At 34.8% G+C, this 18,055-nt stretch overlaps 1 protein-coding gene across 11 annotated transcripts in view; it reads right to left on the minus strand.

Moving 5' to 3' along the window:
• STXBP4 (syntaxin binding protein 4) overlaps positions 1-18,055 on the minus strand; it is a 166,939-nt gene that overhangs the window by 121,891 nt on the left and 26,993 nt on the right. For 7 of the 11 annotated variants that reach the window (XM_027034161.2, XM_027034163.1, XM_027034162.1 and 4 more), the window contains 5 exons: positions 15,756-15,862; positions 15,350-15,569; positions 14,291-14,369; positions 7,972-8,066; positions 305-401 (listed from right to left, as the gene is read on the minus strand). In XM_027034161.2, the coding sequence (XP_026889962.1) occupies positions 305-401; positions 7,972-8,066; positions 14,291-14,369; positions 15,350-15,569; positions 15,756-15,862 (598 nt within the window). The remainder of the gene's footprint in view (positions 1-304; positions 402-7,971; positions 8,067-14,290; positions 14,370-15,349; positions 15,570-15,755; positions 15,863-18,055) is intronic. The other 4 variants (XM_053212452.1, XM_053212450.1, XM_053212453.1 and 1 more) reach the window with 1 other exon arrangement.

The raw sequence follows: 18,055 nt of genomic DNA on the forward strand, positions 1-18,055 counted from the left end.
TAATTCACATTATTTCTTTTGTTATTACTAAAGCAATGTTTACACAATTAAGTAAAAAATAAAAAAGGTATGATAGGATGATGATATTTTAGAGCTGGAAGATTCTAGGAAAGTCTCCTTTCTGCTGACCCAGCCAGGCCAGTATTTGTAGCTGACATTTTAGGATAGTGATTAAGGAACTTGAAATAGATATGGTCTTATTTTTCTCTCTTTCCTTACAAAGATGCATTCCTAATAAAAAGAGGTCACTATAACTCTCCCACCGAGCTTCTGTGATGACACAACATGATAAACCTAATATTACCTCCAAAAGACACTGTCCCCTTTGGGTCTACTTGCACTTGCTGTCTCAGGGCTTGGTGTTGTTCCTTTGTGGGCTGAATACCAAGATAATCTAGAGCCTGGAAGGAAAAGGACTCAAGTGAAGCAATTTTTCAAATCTCTAAAGGATAAAACTTTTCATTACAATTTTATTTTACAACCCAGTGAAAAAAATCAGTATCAGGAACAGTGACAAGAATTACATGCCCAGAGAGGGTCTGTTGACTATTTATGAATTAATTTTCTATAAAATATTAGCCTGATTCCACCACCACCTCAGTTGTTTTGTGGAGCTTTTTTTCTGCAAGACTAGCACTTTGGCTGATGCCAAATTTATAAGCATAGCCCTAGAACCAAAACTCAATTTCTTAGTTTAAAATATGTGGTATGGTACAGAAGAAAAATAGCAAGGAAATTCTACTAAATCAGATTAAACATTAATTTCTAAAGTGGCACTATAAAAATGGATATATTTTTTTAACATACTTGAGACCAAAACTAAAGTTGATAAATATTCTAATTTTGGGTTATTTATCGATAGGCTTACATAAATAGTAAAGTAGAAAGCTTTCTCTGGAACCTACCTCTCTCTGCCATTTTTTTTCTTTTTTTCTTTTTCTTTTCTCTACCTCAATTTAGTACCCATAGCAGATTAAGTATTCAGAGACTGCTTGTTGTATTCCAATACTCATTCTCTTCTTCTTTAGTAACATAACCACAAGTTTTAGCTAGCAACACTTCCATCCTGCTAAAAGATATTTCCCAGCCCACTTGAGGGCTTGATGAAGCCATGGGACTATGCACTGGCGAAGGACATACAAGGTGAAGTATTGTGGAATACTTCGAGGAAGGCTTTCAAAAGTAGGTGTAGGCTATTCTTGGCTCTTTCTCTCCCCTCTTTGGGCTTAATTAAAAGAGAAAAAAGATGAAAGGAAGGAAAGAAGGCAAGGAGGGTGGGAGCATGCTGGAACTCAAGTAGTCATCTTGGTTCATAAGCCACTTTGGTGGAGCAGATAGTTGTAACATGGGTCTCTGACCTATAGAACTTCCATCCCAGCCCTGGACCACCTTCTTTAAAGCTTCTTTTTGGTGTGAAAGAAATAAATTTCTAGTAGAAACCACTGTTATTTCAGGTTCTCCAGTTATATATAGCAAAACCTAATCTTAACTAATATAGAGGCTGATTAGATGCCCTTACTGGATTTGGGCAAGAATATATTTTGTGTCAATCATATTAAAACAAAAAAGTAGGCAAAGTTTAATATTGGTAATTATTCCTTATAAATTTCTTCCTCCTTCAAAATCTGCTCAGTCATTGATCAGTTCATTTACCGAATATCTATTCAATGCTTACTATAATTGTCAGGCACTACACTATGCAAAGGGGCACACAAAGAAGACACAGCTGCTACTCTAAAAGAGTGATGGTTTCTAGGGTGAGAATAACATGTGAATAAATGTAATTAGTGCAATATGAAATTTAATAGAAGTGTGTATAGGATATACTGTGGCAAAAACAAACTGGTTAATGTATAAGTGGTTGGGCACAGTGAGAGAAGGAGACAGGAGGAAGGAAGAATATTAGGAAAAATTCATTAAAAAGTTATTTTAGAGTTTAGCTAAGTATCATCTGCCTCCTCTGTCTACACAGTCATAAATATTTGCCTTACACAACATAGAATACTGGTTCTTACCATTTCTTAAAAATTTTTTATGTTTATTCATTTTTGAGAGACGGAGTGCAAGTGGGGGAAGAGCAGAGAGAGAGGGAGACACAGAATTCGAAGCAGGCTCCAGGCTCTGAGCTGTCAGCACAGAGCCCAACATGATGCTCGAACCCAGGAACCGTGAGATCACGACCTGAGCCAAAGTTGGACACTCAACCGACTGAGCCACCCAGGCACCCCTGGTCTTAACTTTTGATGTTCTTTTCCTTCAATTATAAAAATGCTATACACACACACACACACACACACACACACACACACACACACCACAAAGAGAGTAATACAAAGAATATCCATGTACTCAAATACTCATTGATATTTGCTTGATATTTATATATATATATTAAGAAATAAACACTATAGACTTGGTTGAAAGCTTTCTCCATTGTTCCTCAGCAGGAACCACTATCCTAAGGTTGGTGTATCCTTCCTTTCCATGATTTGATACCATTACTACATGTATTCCCTAATGTTATGTATTCTTGTGCACTTTAAATTTTACATCAATAGTATAATACAAATGGATACACTTACAAATTATTTTTATTTTTACTTTAATGCTATGATTTCATAATTGCTCAATATTGTTATCTGTGAAACTAGTTCACTTAACTTTAAATGGTATCCCACTGTATGAATATAAATTATATACTCTCTGATGGGCTTTTATCATTACTCCTACTTATTTTTTATTACAAAACATTATACATATCTTCTTGTGTGGATGTGTGAAAATTTCTCTGCAGTATATCCCTAGAAGAGGAAATGCTGAGTCACATATGTATTATATCTATATATTGTATCTATCTATCTATCTATCTATCTATCTATCAACTTTACTAGATACTGTAAAATTACTCTCACACTGGTTGTAACAATTTACACACATCACTAGTATATAAGCCCTTTTATTTTTCTATATTTTAAGAGCAGTTGCTGTTTTCACACTTTAAATTTTGTTAATATGTTGAATATGAAATAGTATGTTGTTTGTTAAATTCCCTTCGTTATAAGTGAGATTAAACTTCTTTTACATGTTTATCAGCAATGTTTTTAACTCAGAAATTACTTAGCAATATGTTTTAAGTTGTCATACATGGTTTTAAGAAATATTTTTGCTAGTGATTCCTAAATTTGGTAACATTTTCCCAAATGTGAAAACAAAGAAAGTCTTCAGATCTTGTGAAATGTCCCCTGAGGCAAAAAAAACAAAAACAAAAACAAAAAACTGTACCCTTTATCCTTGAAAACTACTGTTCCAGAGACAAACACTGTTAATGGTTTGATGTATAATTTTCTAAATTTTTAAATGAATATACATACACCTACATATTAAATATACATAAATTATGTGTTTATTTACAGCAATTATTACATACAGTGTTGTATATTACTTAAAAAGTATTAACATATAGGTTTCTATTCTGTACACTTTACATCTCTTGCATGCTTTTCAAAACTGCTGTGATAGTGCATTAGCACTTAAGTATACATATATTTCAAATTTTGAATATAGCAAAACATTGTGTAACTTTTAACTTTTGAATTTCTTTTAACCTTTTGAATTTCTCCCTACAGGTAATACCTGTCATACTTTTGGTTTAATATTCAAGTATTTTACTATATAACATTTGATATATATTAAAAACAAATATATAACAGATATACATGTCTTAAGGCAGGAAAATAACTTAAAAATTCCATGAATCCATCTAAGAAGTACAAAACTGCCAGTACTGCTGAATTCAGGTCATATATTCCTACTCCTTTAGAGTAGGAATGGTTTCGTCATTCCTCCATATTGCTATGTAGTCTTGTAACATCCGCATATTCATCTTCACTGATAAATATCTGATTAGAGGAACATTCCACAATTTATTCATCCCTCACTCCTGTACATTGGGGTTTTCTGCTTACTAGCAACGCAACAATGAACATTCTTGTACACATCTAAAACTTTCTGTAGGGTTTTACTCCTTACTTAGGAGTAGTTTGGGTGGGTCTTTTTTCTTTTTCTTTTTTTTTTTTTGAATGATGGTAGGACTTCTGAAAATATTTTCAGGGCGCCTGGGTGGTTCAGGTTCAGTTGGTTAAGTGTCTGAGTTCAGTTCAGGTCACGATCTGAACTGAATAAATAAATAAATAAATAAATAATAAATAAATAAATAAATAAATAAATAAATAAATAAAAGTATATGATTATTTTTATACTAAGTAATAATAATTACAAAATAAAATCAGCTACAATGGAAACTGACCTAGAGCTAAACTTCAGAAATTTATTCTAGATGAATACAGCATGTCAGTGAGGTAAGCTCATAAATATAAGCAGGAAATAATCTATTTCTGGTCAAAAAATAGGTTCCAAAAATTTCTTGAATAATAATGAATGTCATCTTTTAACCTTTGGCAAAAATGCAAATTTGTTAACTGGACAAATAAATGCCCTTAACTCTAATGTCTGAATGATGAATTTAAAAAAAAATTAACTTCTTTACAATATTCATCACATACTTCCCAACCTAATGCAAAGAACATCTCATTAACTGTAATCAGACACTGGGTATGCCGTTGCTCACTACAGCTTTCTTCAAATGTTACAGAAATGGCAAGAGGTAATGTAAATATCAGCGAAATGGCATCTGTATCCCAAAGCATCTTTCTTAGGTACAAAAATACAGATAGCATACAAGTACAGTAATTCTTTGTCTTCAAGCCAACTAATAAATTGTATACCTATTTGCTGTGTTTACCATGTCTACTTACAGGTTTAACATTAGGATTAAATGAGACCCACAGTACTCATAAAAATACTTAAAAAAATATGGCACTGCAAATAACTATGGTGAACTTATTTTAAAATATCTGTAAAATTACATCATCCTCAGGCAAAAAGGCAATCCATTTTTCAGGCAAGGAATTAAAAGACAAGTAGTTCAGTATTAGAAATCACTTTCCAGTATATCCTGATACAAAATCGTCTAAGTAGACTAGTAAAACATAGAGGATTTCATGAAGACAATGCCATATATGTATATGTCTTGACAGGTAATTTGCTTCAGCAAATTCTAACCTCTCATCTTTCATAAAAATTGTACTGAGTAGGCTAATTACTTAATAATCACATGGTCAGTCAATACCTTTTCCTTGTGAAATTTTATTATAATAATTTCCTAGATGCTATATGTAATATATTTACAGAAGATAAAGGAAAAAGATAATTTTATTTCATTTTAAATATTTGATCACATTGGCCTTATCTGTTACTGAATCTGTCTGCAAAGTAGCAACTGAAATAGAAGGTCCTATTTCAAATGGAATGATACAGATATTATTATATTATTAGGCAACTAAACGAAAAAGGAAAGGTAGCTCAGCAAATATTTGGGTAGATAGGAGCTAATTTGGATTTTGGGGAAAAAAAATTCTTATTAAGTAAGATACAGTTTCAAACTCTGAAAACAAAGAATGCTCTACTAAATAAAGTCACTAACATATTTTGAATAAAAACGCTGAATTTACACAGAACATGGGTTGCCATTACTGTAAAACTGCCATTTTATTTTTCCAGAAAAACAATTTGTTTAGGCTAAAAGGAGGACCAAAACCTAAAAATTCTGATTCAACAGTAAAACAACTCAAATTTCTCGGAGTCTGTATAAATTTAGATGATTTTCTTATCTCTAAGATAATTAGATTAAAAAATAGCATGTGCTAGTCATGCGGTTATGGGGTGATGATGGGAGTTTGGAGCTGATGGCCAAGAAAGAATTCTTGAAGATGTCTTTGGTGCAAAAAGGTGATTTTATTAAAGTACGGGGACAGGACCCATGGGCAGAAAGAGCTGCACTGGGGTTGTGACGGGTAACTGTCTACCCTCAGGTTGGGAGGGGGTTAGGGACAGTGTAAGTCTCTAAGGAATTTTGGAAGCAAGGTTTGCAGGACCTTGAGGGGCTAGCTGTTGTTAGGAAAATGCTATTTATTACTGTTTAGTAAAATCTAGTCATGAGACCCTTCAGATGTACATCAGGGAGTCATATGCTTGGAGTATGATTGCCAGCATGTATCTTGTGGGAGTTGAGATAAAGGAAGGTTACCAAAGGAATTTTTATATGTTAAAGTAGACTTACAGGATGGGGTGTCAGGACTAATGTTAAGCCAAGATTCCCTTTTGTCCCTAGCAAAGTGTCATCATTGAGGCAGCTGAGCTCCTAGAGGGAGGTCACTCTGCCTGGTTCAAGGACTTGTCAATGGACTGTAGGCAGTAAGGGAATTTAATTTTTCATTTGCCTTTGTTTCCCACATCACCATGGCCAGCACTTAAACCCCCTTACATCTTGATGAGGGTGATATTAGGGCTCCAGGAAACAGAGTGTATAGGTTTCTGGAGATTAGGTATGGATAAGATTGCCTTTTACCTGCAGTTTACTAATTTACCCGTAAAACTGAAGCAGACACCTATCCTGCATGACTGTGATCTCTACCAGTCAACAACTTGCTTTCTTTCCTTTCCCCAGTTCTTGGGCAGCCAGGAGTGTCTGAGGAGTATCACACACATCCCACCTAGAGGGGGGGATGCTCTTAGCCTGTACTTTGCCCTCAGCTTGCCCTATGCTCCCTCATCACTAGGAAAGCTTAAATCAAATAAAAGAACAAAGGCTGCCAAGTAGTTATTAACTGGATAACTTTCTCCTTACCCAGAGAAATGGTTAGTGTTAAATACTGGATGTTCAGAAATGCATATTAAAGCAACATCATTAAAAAACAATGACTTTATTTTTTAGTCATTTATAGATTTTTTTAAACCTCAAATAATCCAGCCACCAATAAAAAGAGAGTACACGTTAGCAGAAGAGAGCCAGGAGTTTGAAAATCTAAGGGAGATACCTTAAGTATTTAATAATGGGAAAGTTTTAATGAGCACAAACCAAGTGTTTAAACAGTGGTGGGTGTACTAGATACTGCTGTGAAGAAACTTTATCTCACTGTCAAAACAAAATACACATAAGATTATTCAGCACTACGATGTGATGTTAAGTGATGTAGATGTGCAAAACAAGGGAAACAACTATAATAGACACAGGGACTGGAACCGAGTTACAATTTGAACAATGGCTAAGATTTAAATTGACTACGAAAACGGCACTGGTATAGGACCATGCAAAGATGTGAATATGGGAATAAGTGCAATGTGTATTGATTGTAGCTATGCATTTTCAACTCCTCCTAAAATGTAAAAAATCCTTATCCACAAGAACTGACAGCAAAACAGAGGCTGTGGACCTTCAGCCCTATATCCACTTTTATATTAAAAAACAAACAAAAAACACGGCACATTTTTGCTGTAAGCTCCCTGGTGACCTGACAGGAAAAGCTCTAAAATGCTTTTCTACTTTTAATTCTTCCTTTTTAATCACCTTAGGTTTCTTTTACATACAATACTTTACTCTCCCCAGGACTATTTTTTGGCACCTCTAAGTACATTCTACCATCTTCTTTGTATTTAGTGAGCATCTGACTATTTTGTTGTTTAGGATTTAGTTTCCCTTTGCTTTTTAAAAGCTTAAATAATGGAGAGTTGTTTCCTTGCACTTACTGCTTTTACATACACTTTGTCATAATTTATTCCATGTTCCCTTTGATTCTACATTGTAAAACATCACATTTGTCTTACTCCTGCACAGGAGGAAACTGATTAATTTGGTGTCAATTTAGTTACCAAAGGTTTTATTTCTATTTTGTACTCCTGAGTTGGCTGCTCAACTCAAACATAAATAATTAAAACCCAAACTGCCATTCATTTAATTGCAAATAAGTTAACTCTTCAAGAAAGTAATGGCTTTAGTTCTTTATCCTCTCAAAGAATAAGAATACTTTTTCACTGTTGTTTTATGGAAGAAAAAGGGAAATTTAAAGTATTTACCATTTCCAGTTTCTCTGCCTTAAGGCGAACAGAAGGATTTAGGGAAATCTTCTTTCCTTGTGGTCCATAATTATCAGTCCAGGCAGGGGCAATATCTAGGAGACAACAGGGTGCACGTTAATTGGAAATTTAATTGGAATAGAACTTTTCATTTGACAGAATGTGTTCTGGGTTCCTGCTGTTCAAAAATAATTCTGGCTAATCAGTTGGCAGTTTTCACTTTTGTTTTCATGATTTTTTTTTTCTTTAAATCTAAAATGTATTATATAAATCAGCTTCACTTAAGCATTAAAAGATATGATATAAAAAGAATGGCCAATTACGCATTAAGTCCCATGGAAATATTAATTTAAAAGACAAACATATATCCTACCACTACCCCATCAGCACCATGTCTTACTCGTTGTAAACTGAAGTCTTTTTTCTTCCAAACTAAGTAAAATCGTATTAGGAATTCAAAAAGATCGTGATACTTCTTTGACAGGCAAATGTGCTTTTGTTAGGGGAGTTCTGAAGGTACTAAGGAAAAACTCATGAATGCAAATTGTTTCAAGTTTGCACCTTAAGTATGATAGACTCAGAACTTCTGGAACCAAAAATCCTATTTCTTATTTTACAGAGGGTTATATTTCAAGGAGCATAGATGGACTTTCAAGAATTAAATTTCATACACCTCTCACCCATCCTAACAACCTTCTCAAACTCGACTGATAATTTAGATGTGCCTTTGTCCTTGCTGCATGAGTACGAGACCAGACACCACAAGGGACTAGACCTTGAAAAATTATTTGTTGTGTTGTTTTATTTTTTTTCAGTTTATTTATGTTGTGAGACAGAGACAGAGAGAGAGAAAGAGAGAGTGCAAGGAGGGGAGGGGCAGAGATAAAGGGAGAGAATCCCAAGCAGGCTTTGCACTGTAAGTACAGAGCCCGATGTGGGGCTAGAACTCACAAACCGTGTGATCATGACCTGAGCCAAAATCAAAGGAGTCGGACACTTAACCGACTGAGGCACCCAGGAGCCCCGAAAAATTATTTGTTTTAATATGCCAAAGTTTGTGAAACAAATTCCTATAATTCATGTCAATCCTTACATCTAAATTGTCACTATTCTAAATACACTTCTAAATGGTATTTTACTAGTTCTACATAGAAACAAGAGGAAGAGAAAAAACTTTTTGAAATGTCACATCTTTATGCAGTGTTTTAATTTTTTTAAATTTCTCAGAGCATCTGTCTCTAAGTACAAAATGATTTGCATTCTCTTTCTTAAGAACATAAGAAGCGCATATGAAAATAAATAGTCTTCCTCTAAACCTTTAACACATCCTTAACATTCTATGTAAAATCTTGAATATAGCTTATAGGTGTCAAGATCATAAAAAAAATGGTTACTGACTTTTAGTTTCAAATGGAATCAAACCTTAAGCAAGCGTGATTTTAGTATAATAGACTTCTATTATACAATTCCGATAAAAGCAGCAGTCTCTTTTGTTAACATGATACCTAATTTTTAGCTATGAGACAAAAAATAGTATATATCTATATATCTGTATCTATATTTTTTTCTCTTAAGTGAAATTCTGTGCCAAACCTATAGTGTGGCACAAAAGATTGGCATGGAGTGGTATAAAAGACCCAACAGCAGATAAGTCGAACTTTTATTTTTCATTTTTAAGGTATGGATTTGTGAGGCTTGACAATGACCTTCAGCTTGGTGCCTGACCTGCAGTTAAGGCACATGAATACTAGGTGGACCCAAGCTAACTTAATTATGATTTCAGACCAATAATCTTAATCCTGGGAGTGAATTACTCAATTCAAGTGTAAATGTGTGGAAGGAATGGGGGATGGGAGGGAGAGAGAGCAGACAGAGAGGGAAGGACAGGGACACACACAGCATCCAACCCACACTAAGACCTTCATTCTCACCTACATTCTCCTAGATCTAAGCATAAAAATTTGCTGTGTGTAACAGTGGAAATTAACAGAAGATCAGCTCTTATTCACGCTTACTTTTAGCTAGGCAGTGCATTAAGTACTTCATATAGATACACTCATTAAGCTTTACTATAACCATATGACATATATGTTGCTATTCCCATTGAAAAGATGAAGAGATCAAGGCCCAAAAACATAAAGAAACTAGCCTATGATCACATAGCTAGTAGGTGACCATGTCAGGTTTCTAAACTCTTGTGACTCCCAGAGCTATTATTCTTTCTTTTGTTTGTTTGTTTGTTTGTTTGTTTGTTTAGAGAGTGCGAGTGAGAGAGCAAGCAAGAATCGGGGAGGGACAGAGACAGAGGAAGACAGAATCCCAAGCAGGCTCCATGCTGTCAGCACAGCTCGATTCCAAGAACTGTGAGATCATGACCTGAACCCAAATCAAGAGTCAGACACTTAACCGACTGAGCCACCCAGGTGCCCCAAAGCCATTATTCTTAAGTGTTTTCAGTATCTTTTATCAGGTTTTCTCATCTGTAAAGTAGAATAAAAGAGTCCACCTTACTGGGATTGTAAAGGTAAAATAAAAAACCATAGAAAACTATTAATGAACACTATCAAATACTGTTAATATTAACAAAGCAAAATATTTTAAAAGATTTAATGTAAAATTACATTAACCCCCCATTGAACAATATGCAATCATGGCTTAACAAAATCTCACTTTCTTTCAGATGACCTTCCCCTAAACCTATACCTTTGAGTCAAAACCTTAGGAGGATTTGTGCATAAATCTGGCATGCTTTGGTAATTCAGAATAGCTTGACCTGAAAAGCCTCCATAGACAGACAGCTTTTCCCATTTGCCAGTGACATCTCTCAATTCTGGCCTCAAGCTCTTGATTTGCTCCTCTCTAGGGGAGTGAGGATTTTCAAAGGATGGCTTATTATTCTCTTGGATCTTCTTTTCTATTCCTCTTTTTAGGAGAAGAAAGAGAATGTTTAAGAGGGCAGGATCAAAACCATTTGGTTTGTACCATGAACCCTCCATGGATATCTTTCCCTATCACTATTTGGTTTCAGTTCTAAAACCTTAGTGTGGGAGGACTGTGGTTTGTGTTATGGCAAAGTTAAAGCAACGATAACATTTCTTCATGCAATAATTCTTTACTAATTTTTTTAGGAATGTCTTTAGTATGTTTTCAGCCCACTTATAAGATCATGTGTTGGTTACCTTATGGCAATAGGTATCCAAATGGCTGTGGGTTCTGAAATAAATTTATATAATAGAAAAGTTGTTAAAACCATATTCGACTAGCGTGTGGATTTTTAAAATTCTAACCAGTTTTACACTTTGCAATAATTTTGAGATGGGAACAGAGGTAGATTTGCCTCAATTAAGTTTAATTTTTGTTGAGGTTAACATTAAAACTTGTTTACATTTTTTTAATAAATACCAGCTGGCCAAAGGAATTTAGATGTGACAGTTAATGGTCTAATTTGGGAACAATCTGTAATTAAGTGCTTATAACAGACAAATCACAACATAGATAAGTTACCTAGAGATAATTTAGAGTTGATTTTGGTTTTTTTTCCCCCCACAGAAACATTTGGCCTACGACATTTATGTGAAAGTAAAAATCTAGGACTAACTCAATGCTAATTCTACCCTAGGACACTGTTCTGTTTTAATTGCATTTTAATATTTACTTTTCATACAGCTTACTCACTCAAATGTATTTTTCATTAAATCATTTTTCTATTACAAAATATGGTATTGCCTATTTTAGTCACTGATGCAAATTTACTTCATTTTATTCATCGCTCTGGGATCCCTTTGCTCTAATCAGATCTGCCTCCTAGGATCATCTGACACCCAGCTGGTCCTTAGTTCTTTACTATTGCTCATGGTACCTCTTCACTTGGGATGATCTCCTTCATCCATCGAATGATGTTTACCACTTCTTTCAAGATCTGGATGATGTCTGATTTTTGCTAAGAAATTTCTGCATGTTGTGACAAATCCTTTACTATGTACTAGTTTTGGGGGGTGGCGGGAGGGTGCAGAATTGAATTAAAGGATGGGAGCTTTTGCTTCTGCTCTAAAAACATGCCCTGGAATATTATCTGAGCTACACCTTAGTCTGTGGGTTCTGTAATATTAGTAACAGCAAACTTTACTGAGCATATGCTATGTACCAATTACAGTGCTAAGTGCCTGATGTGCATGATTTCACACAGGAGTATTAACTCATAAAGACCCACTAGGCGACTATTTCAAAGTCACACAGCTGATAATTTAGGAGCAAAGACATGAACGTCTGGGTTTGACATTTGCATTCAGAACCTGTGCCTTCCCTACACCACGCTCAGTCCATTTCTCTCCTCAATCCACTTCCTTCATGTCTTTGCACTGTTTGTGACAAAACAGTATGTTCCTCTGAGCATGAAGACCACTCACATCCTGCTCCAGTTAACAAAGAACACTGCAAACAGCAGTTATTCAATAAAATAGACACATACGTATATATGTTCTAATCTGAATAATGAAAGTTTTTTTTTTTTAACTCCATGTTTTATTTCACCATAGACTATTAAATAGTTCATGCAAAATATGCTAATTCCTTCATAATTCCTACTGAACTGTGTTTTCTACATACAGGACATACTCAGTAAATGCTTCTTGAATTAATAAAAGACTGAAAGGCATTGAGTAGTTCAATTACTTTCTTTTTTTGTTTGTTTTAATGTTTATTTTATTTTAGAGAGAGAGAGAGACAGAGCATGAGCAGGGGAGGGTAAGAGAGAGAGACACACAGAATCCCAAGCAGTTTCCAGGCTCTGAGCTGTCAGCACAGAGATAGACGTGGGGCTCGAACTCATAAGCCGTGAGATCATGACCTGAGCTGAAGTCAGATGCTTAACCAACTGAGCCATCCAGGTGCCCCTCAATTACTTTCAAAATTAAAAACATGTTATATAAATGTATCCTCACCATCGTTTGTTTTTTTCATTTATCTTTTTTTTTTCTCACATGAGAAAAAACAATACATCCAGAGAATAGAAATTAATTACATTAAGGGGATAATACTAATAAAGTTTCTAAGAGTCAACAGACTCCACCCAGTAAAAAGGCATATAATTTATGGCTAAAGACTGCTGCCGACCCACTGGTAAATACTGCTCCAAATCAGAGGAAACCACTATGGAATCCGCTTTAAGTTCCTGTTAAGTGTGGTGCCTGTGTGCTGTGTGGTCTGAATGTTTGTGTCCTCCCCACATTCACATGTTGAAACCCTAACCCTCAAAGATGATGGCATTAGGAGATGGGGCCTTAGGTCATAAGAGAAGAACTCATGGATGGGATTAGTGTTCTTATAAAAGAGATCCCACAGGCTTTCCTACTCCCTCCCCACATGAGGACATGAAGGTAAGCCTGCAACCTGAAGAAGGCTCTTACCAGGACCCTGCCAACACCATAATCCTGGACTTCAAGCCCCCAGAACTGTTAGAAATAAATGTCTGTTGTTGATAAGCCAACCAGTCTTGGTATTTTGTTACAGTAGCCCAAGTGGACTATCATACTATATAATTTATACTAACTTGTCCTTATTTTACAATTTTGATCTAGATTAATGCCATTAAAAATTAAAATATACAGGTAACAGTTTGCATTATAATTTTAACATATGTAATTAAAATTTCCTTTCTATAAGCATGGCTTTTTGATTGTTGTTGTAGTACTTAATTTTTGGAGATAATTTAAAAGGAAGGCTTTTTTTTCTTGATATCTCAGCCACTAACAGATACTTTACAGTTTGATAAAAATTCTTTTCTTATGTAGGTTACACAGTTAATACTTTATTGTTTTAAAAAGTCGGTAAATCATTTTATGGTAATCATAAGCAATAATATTCAATTCATAACATTGATGTTCTTTCTAACTTACATCTATAATAATCTCTTCTTAAAAAAACATATTTCTTAAGCTATGCTCCTATCTATAATATCTCTTAAAGGTGGGTTTAATAAACCTCATCAGTATTTCACTAAAAGGACAAGGCAGCCTAATCTTGATTTAAAGGTGAGTTTACATTATTTGGTTTCAACAGTCCATTGGTTATTACAGCTTCACAGACACCGTTATGATAATGCATCTTAAAATTTCAACTCTTTGTTAAGGAAAATTTCTAATAAAAATCATAATCTAACAAGGACCACTGCACAATACATTCATTTTACTCTTTTATTCATTGAAGGAAAAAGGGCATAATGCACCCTTCTTTAAAGTCTATTAAGTCACATTATGTACTCCTCGTTGAGAAAGAGTAATTGAAAGAAATAACAGTAAAGAGGAATTAAATGTGCATTTACCTGTATTAGACATATCCGTAGGGCTGTTTTCTGAAGAAGTAATTGGAGTCTGTTCTGTTTTCTTGTATCCAGTTTTTATCTATGAAAGAAAAGGAAGAATATAAAATGTCATTTTCTAAAGTAGGTCAAAGACCAGACTAGAAGCTCATGTTAACATAAAAAGAATGGTTTATAAGATTAAAGCTGTGGTCCAAAAAATATGAAATCTCTAAAATTTTGGTATATTTATCTTCAAGCAAAGCATTTCAGAATTAAAGGTAACAACTGCTTTCAGCTCTATGCTGTCCAAGGACAACAAAACATAAGGCCATGTACCATCTTTGGAAAGGTATTATAACCCCAAATAAAAAAAAGTAGAAGAGGCTGACAGATAATCTTACACTCTGCATCTTATTAGCAGGCACTTGAAACTGAAATTACCTTTGATGAATTTTATTCCATTGATTGAAAGCCTACCTGAGTTTCCTATTTTGTTCTATAGCTAACATGGAATTTAAGAGTATATGCTCTATTTGTTTTAACTTTGATTTGTTAGGGCACTGCAGCAATTAGTAATTAACTGCTGATTTTGATGTAGAAACTCCTCCTTCTGTGTGATTCTACTGGGGTGAACTAGGTATTAGCATACACACGTGAGGGAACCATATCCACCTACACTGGGTAATCAGGATTACTGTCTCACTGTGCAGGAGAATAAGCTAAGAACAAAAAGGTAGACTGCCTGTCTTCAGTCAAGCAGAAAATAGGAATAACAAGAAACCATTAGACACTTTCTGAAAATAAATATGACATGCCTAACACAGTTTTGAGTGCTATCTAGGCATATCTTTGCAAGGCCCTCCCTGATCTTGACTTTCTGAACCAAAGACACACTGACTTAAAAAACTGTATTATTGACACGGCACAGCATAAAATTCTTAAGCAGGAAAAAAAGGAAAGATCTTTCAAGTAAATACCAAAATGTTAATAAACTGCATTGCCGAAATTATAATTCTATGTGTATGTAACAAACGTAAAAATATACAGACCGGATAAATATACAGAGAAATGTAAGATTACCTGATTTCTCCTAAAAGAAGATAAAATGGTATCTGTAGTTTGGGGAGTAGATGAGGTCTTTGGAATTAGTATTTCAGGGGGAGAAGGAAGAAGGCTAAATGTTGAGGCTTGCAGTCCATATTCTCCTGAAGCTTGTAAAAGGGATGTACAAGATGGATTTTCTAGATGACTGCCATCCGATTTTTGTCTTATGAAGGCTATCTCCCAAGCAGATTCTGACCTAGCATTAAAAAGCAATAACTTTATGGATAGGTTATGGATATGGCACAACTGAATTTTAAGATAATATTTCAAATATTATGAAAATATACTTCTTTTAGGGTCTAAAGTATTTAAGTCTCTTAAATTACTATTTTTGAGAAGACATGTTAAAAAACTCATTCTACTTTATGGATAGGAGAGTTACCTTAACTTGGCTCTAGTAATTATGCTTTTTGCTTCTTCAAAGGATACACCAATCATAGATTCCCTGTTTATTGAGACAAGTTGATCTCCTGGCTTCAAACGTCCATCCTAACGAAAAAAGTAATATATATAAAGAAACTAATAATGATGGTTTAAAAAAAAAAAAAACTGATGTAACCAAACCAAAGAAAAATTTTAGTCAACAGTCTCTTAAAAAAAGAGTGAAAAGAAAATACTGGACAAAGAACCTCAATAGCAAAAATTTTTAGCTAGTTTGCCTACATGTGGATGAAATGGAATGGTTCGTGCATACACAGGCTAAATTTGCACACTAAAGAATCCTGAAGACATACATGAATACATATATGCCTAGATTAAGACACAGCCTGCCTGGCACACCAGGAAAAGACCTGTTTTAAAAGCTTGGTACTACGTATGAGACAGATACAGCTCTGACTCTGTGATACAGTGAAATAATTCTAGAATATTTCAGAGTGCAAGACTCATTCACTTTAGTTTCTGAGCATTCCTGCATCTCTCATCCCACCAAATTGGTAAGATTCATTCCATAGTAAGATTTAAAAAAAATTTTTTTTAATGTTTCTTTATTTTTGAGAATGACAGACAGAGCATGGGTGGGGGAAGGGCAGAGAGAGAGGGAGACATGGAATCCCAAACAGGCTCCAGGCTGTGAGCTGTCAGCACAGAGCCTGATGCAGGGCTCGAACCCATGGACTGGGAGATAATGACCTGAGCCCAAGTCAGACGTTTAGCCCACTGAGCCATCCAGGCGCCCCTCCGCAGTAAGACTTCTAAAAATTCAGTCAAGGATCTTAGTTAGATTGATCCTACCCATATTTCAGCTCTTTACTGGATCCGTCATAACTCCTGTGATGCAGGTCTAGCTGGTTGTATATCCAGCTTTACTCATGTCCTACTAAGGATGACCACTTCTAACCGGCTGCCTTGCATTGTCTGCTAAGACCTAGCTCTGGCTATAACTAGCCTAACTGGGTAAGAACAGAGCCTACTGATGACAAGATTTCATTTAATTTAATTTAAGTTTCTCAGTCTTTACCTGTCCTTTTCCTTAATTCAAACTGGAAAAGAAGAATGAGCTCTTTTCATTTTCAGCTCCTAAGACATGTCTCAATTATTCTCAAAGATAGAAGGCAATATTTCTGTAATGAGGGAAGAAGCTTATATGGTTAAAAGAGCTAGATTTTCACCCTAATGGCATTTAATTAAGTTCTACAAATTCAAGGAAATATCTCCCTTCAAAGTCTTATCTACGATATATTCTAAGATATATTCCTTGGAAAACTAACTGATCTTCAATCTGAACTTCATTATATATAATAATGGTAATCTATAGTTACTTCACTACTAAATAACAATAGCTATTTTTTTTTTTGTTGTTTTTTAAAAAGATATTTAGTGAGGCACCTGGGTGGCTCAGTCAGTTGAGCGTCTGACTTCAGATCAGGTCATGATCTTGCGATCTGTGAGTTCGAGCCTCTCATCGGGCTCTGTGCCAATAGCTCGGAGCCTGGAGCCTGCTTTGGATTCTGTGTCTCCCTCTCTCTCTGCCCCTCCCCTGTTGGCGCGCTCTCTCTCTCTCTCTCTCAGAAATAAACATTAAACAAAATTAAAAAAAAAGATACCAAGTGCTACCTCTTACACTGAATACTAAGTACATAGGAAAATAAATAAATATAAAATATTTATCAAAAAATTTTATGGAAATGTCATTTCAAATACTATGTAAAAGACACTATAACCTAAATGCATGACTCTACAACTCTTCTAAATTCTGAACATTACTCAAAAAATTAAACTAAAAAAAATTTGATTTTAAAATACATAAAATTTGAAAATTTCAATTTTATAAATATAACTAGCAAAGTCAGAGAACACAACACAAGTGCTATATTGACAAGTGATTTTCCCCCCTTCTATTGACAAATGTATGAGGAGTAAAACACAATAGTAATGCTGGAAAAGACAAAGCAAAGTACCTACCAGAAGGATACTACATATTCAGTAAAACAAAAGAGCTTGTTTTATAAGATTTTATAAACACAGTTCTGTAGTTGCCTGGGCCCAAACCTTATTACAGACTTTGGTTACATATGCATGTAAATCAACTCTATCCAGACATACTTAGACATTTATGTACATTAGCTTATAATTTAATATGCTAAATTTTTGTTTTAGAACAGCTATCTACCCAAGGTTAAGATGAAACAGTAACAAACAAGAAAAACAACCTTTCTGCCACAGGCAAAAAGATAAGGCTAA

This window comes from Acinonyx jubatus, chromosome E1 (assembly GCF_027475565.1).
Source record: "Acinonyx jubatus isolate Ajub_Pintada_27869175 chromosome E1, VMU_Ajub_asm_v1.0, whole genome shotgun sequence".
Lineage (NCBI taxonomy): Eukaryota > Metazoa > Chordata > Mammalia > Carnivora > Felidae > Acinonyx > Acinonyx jubatus.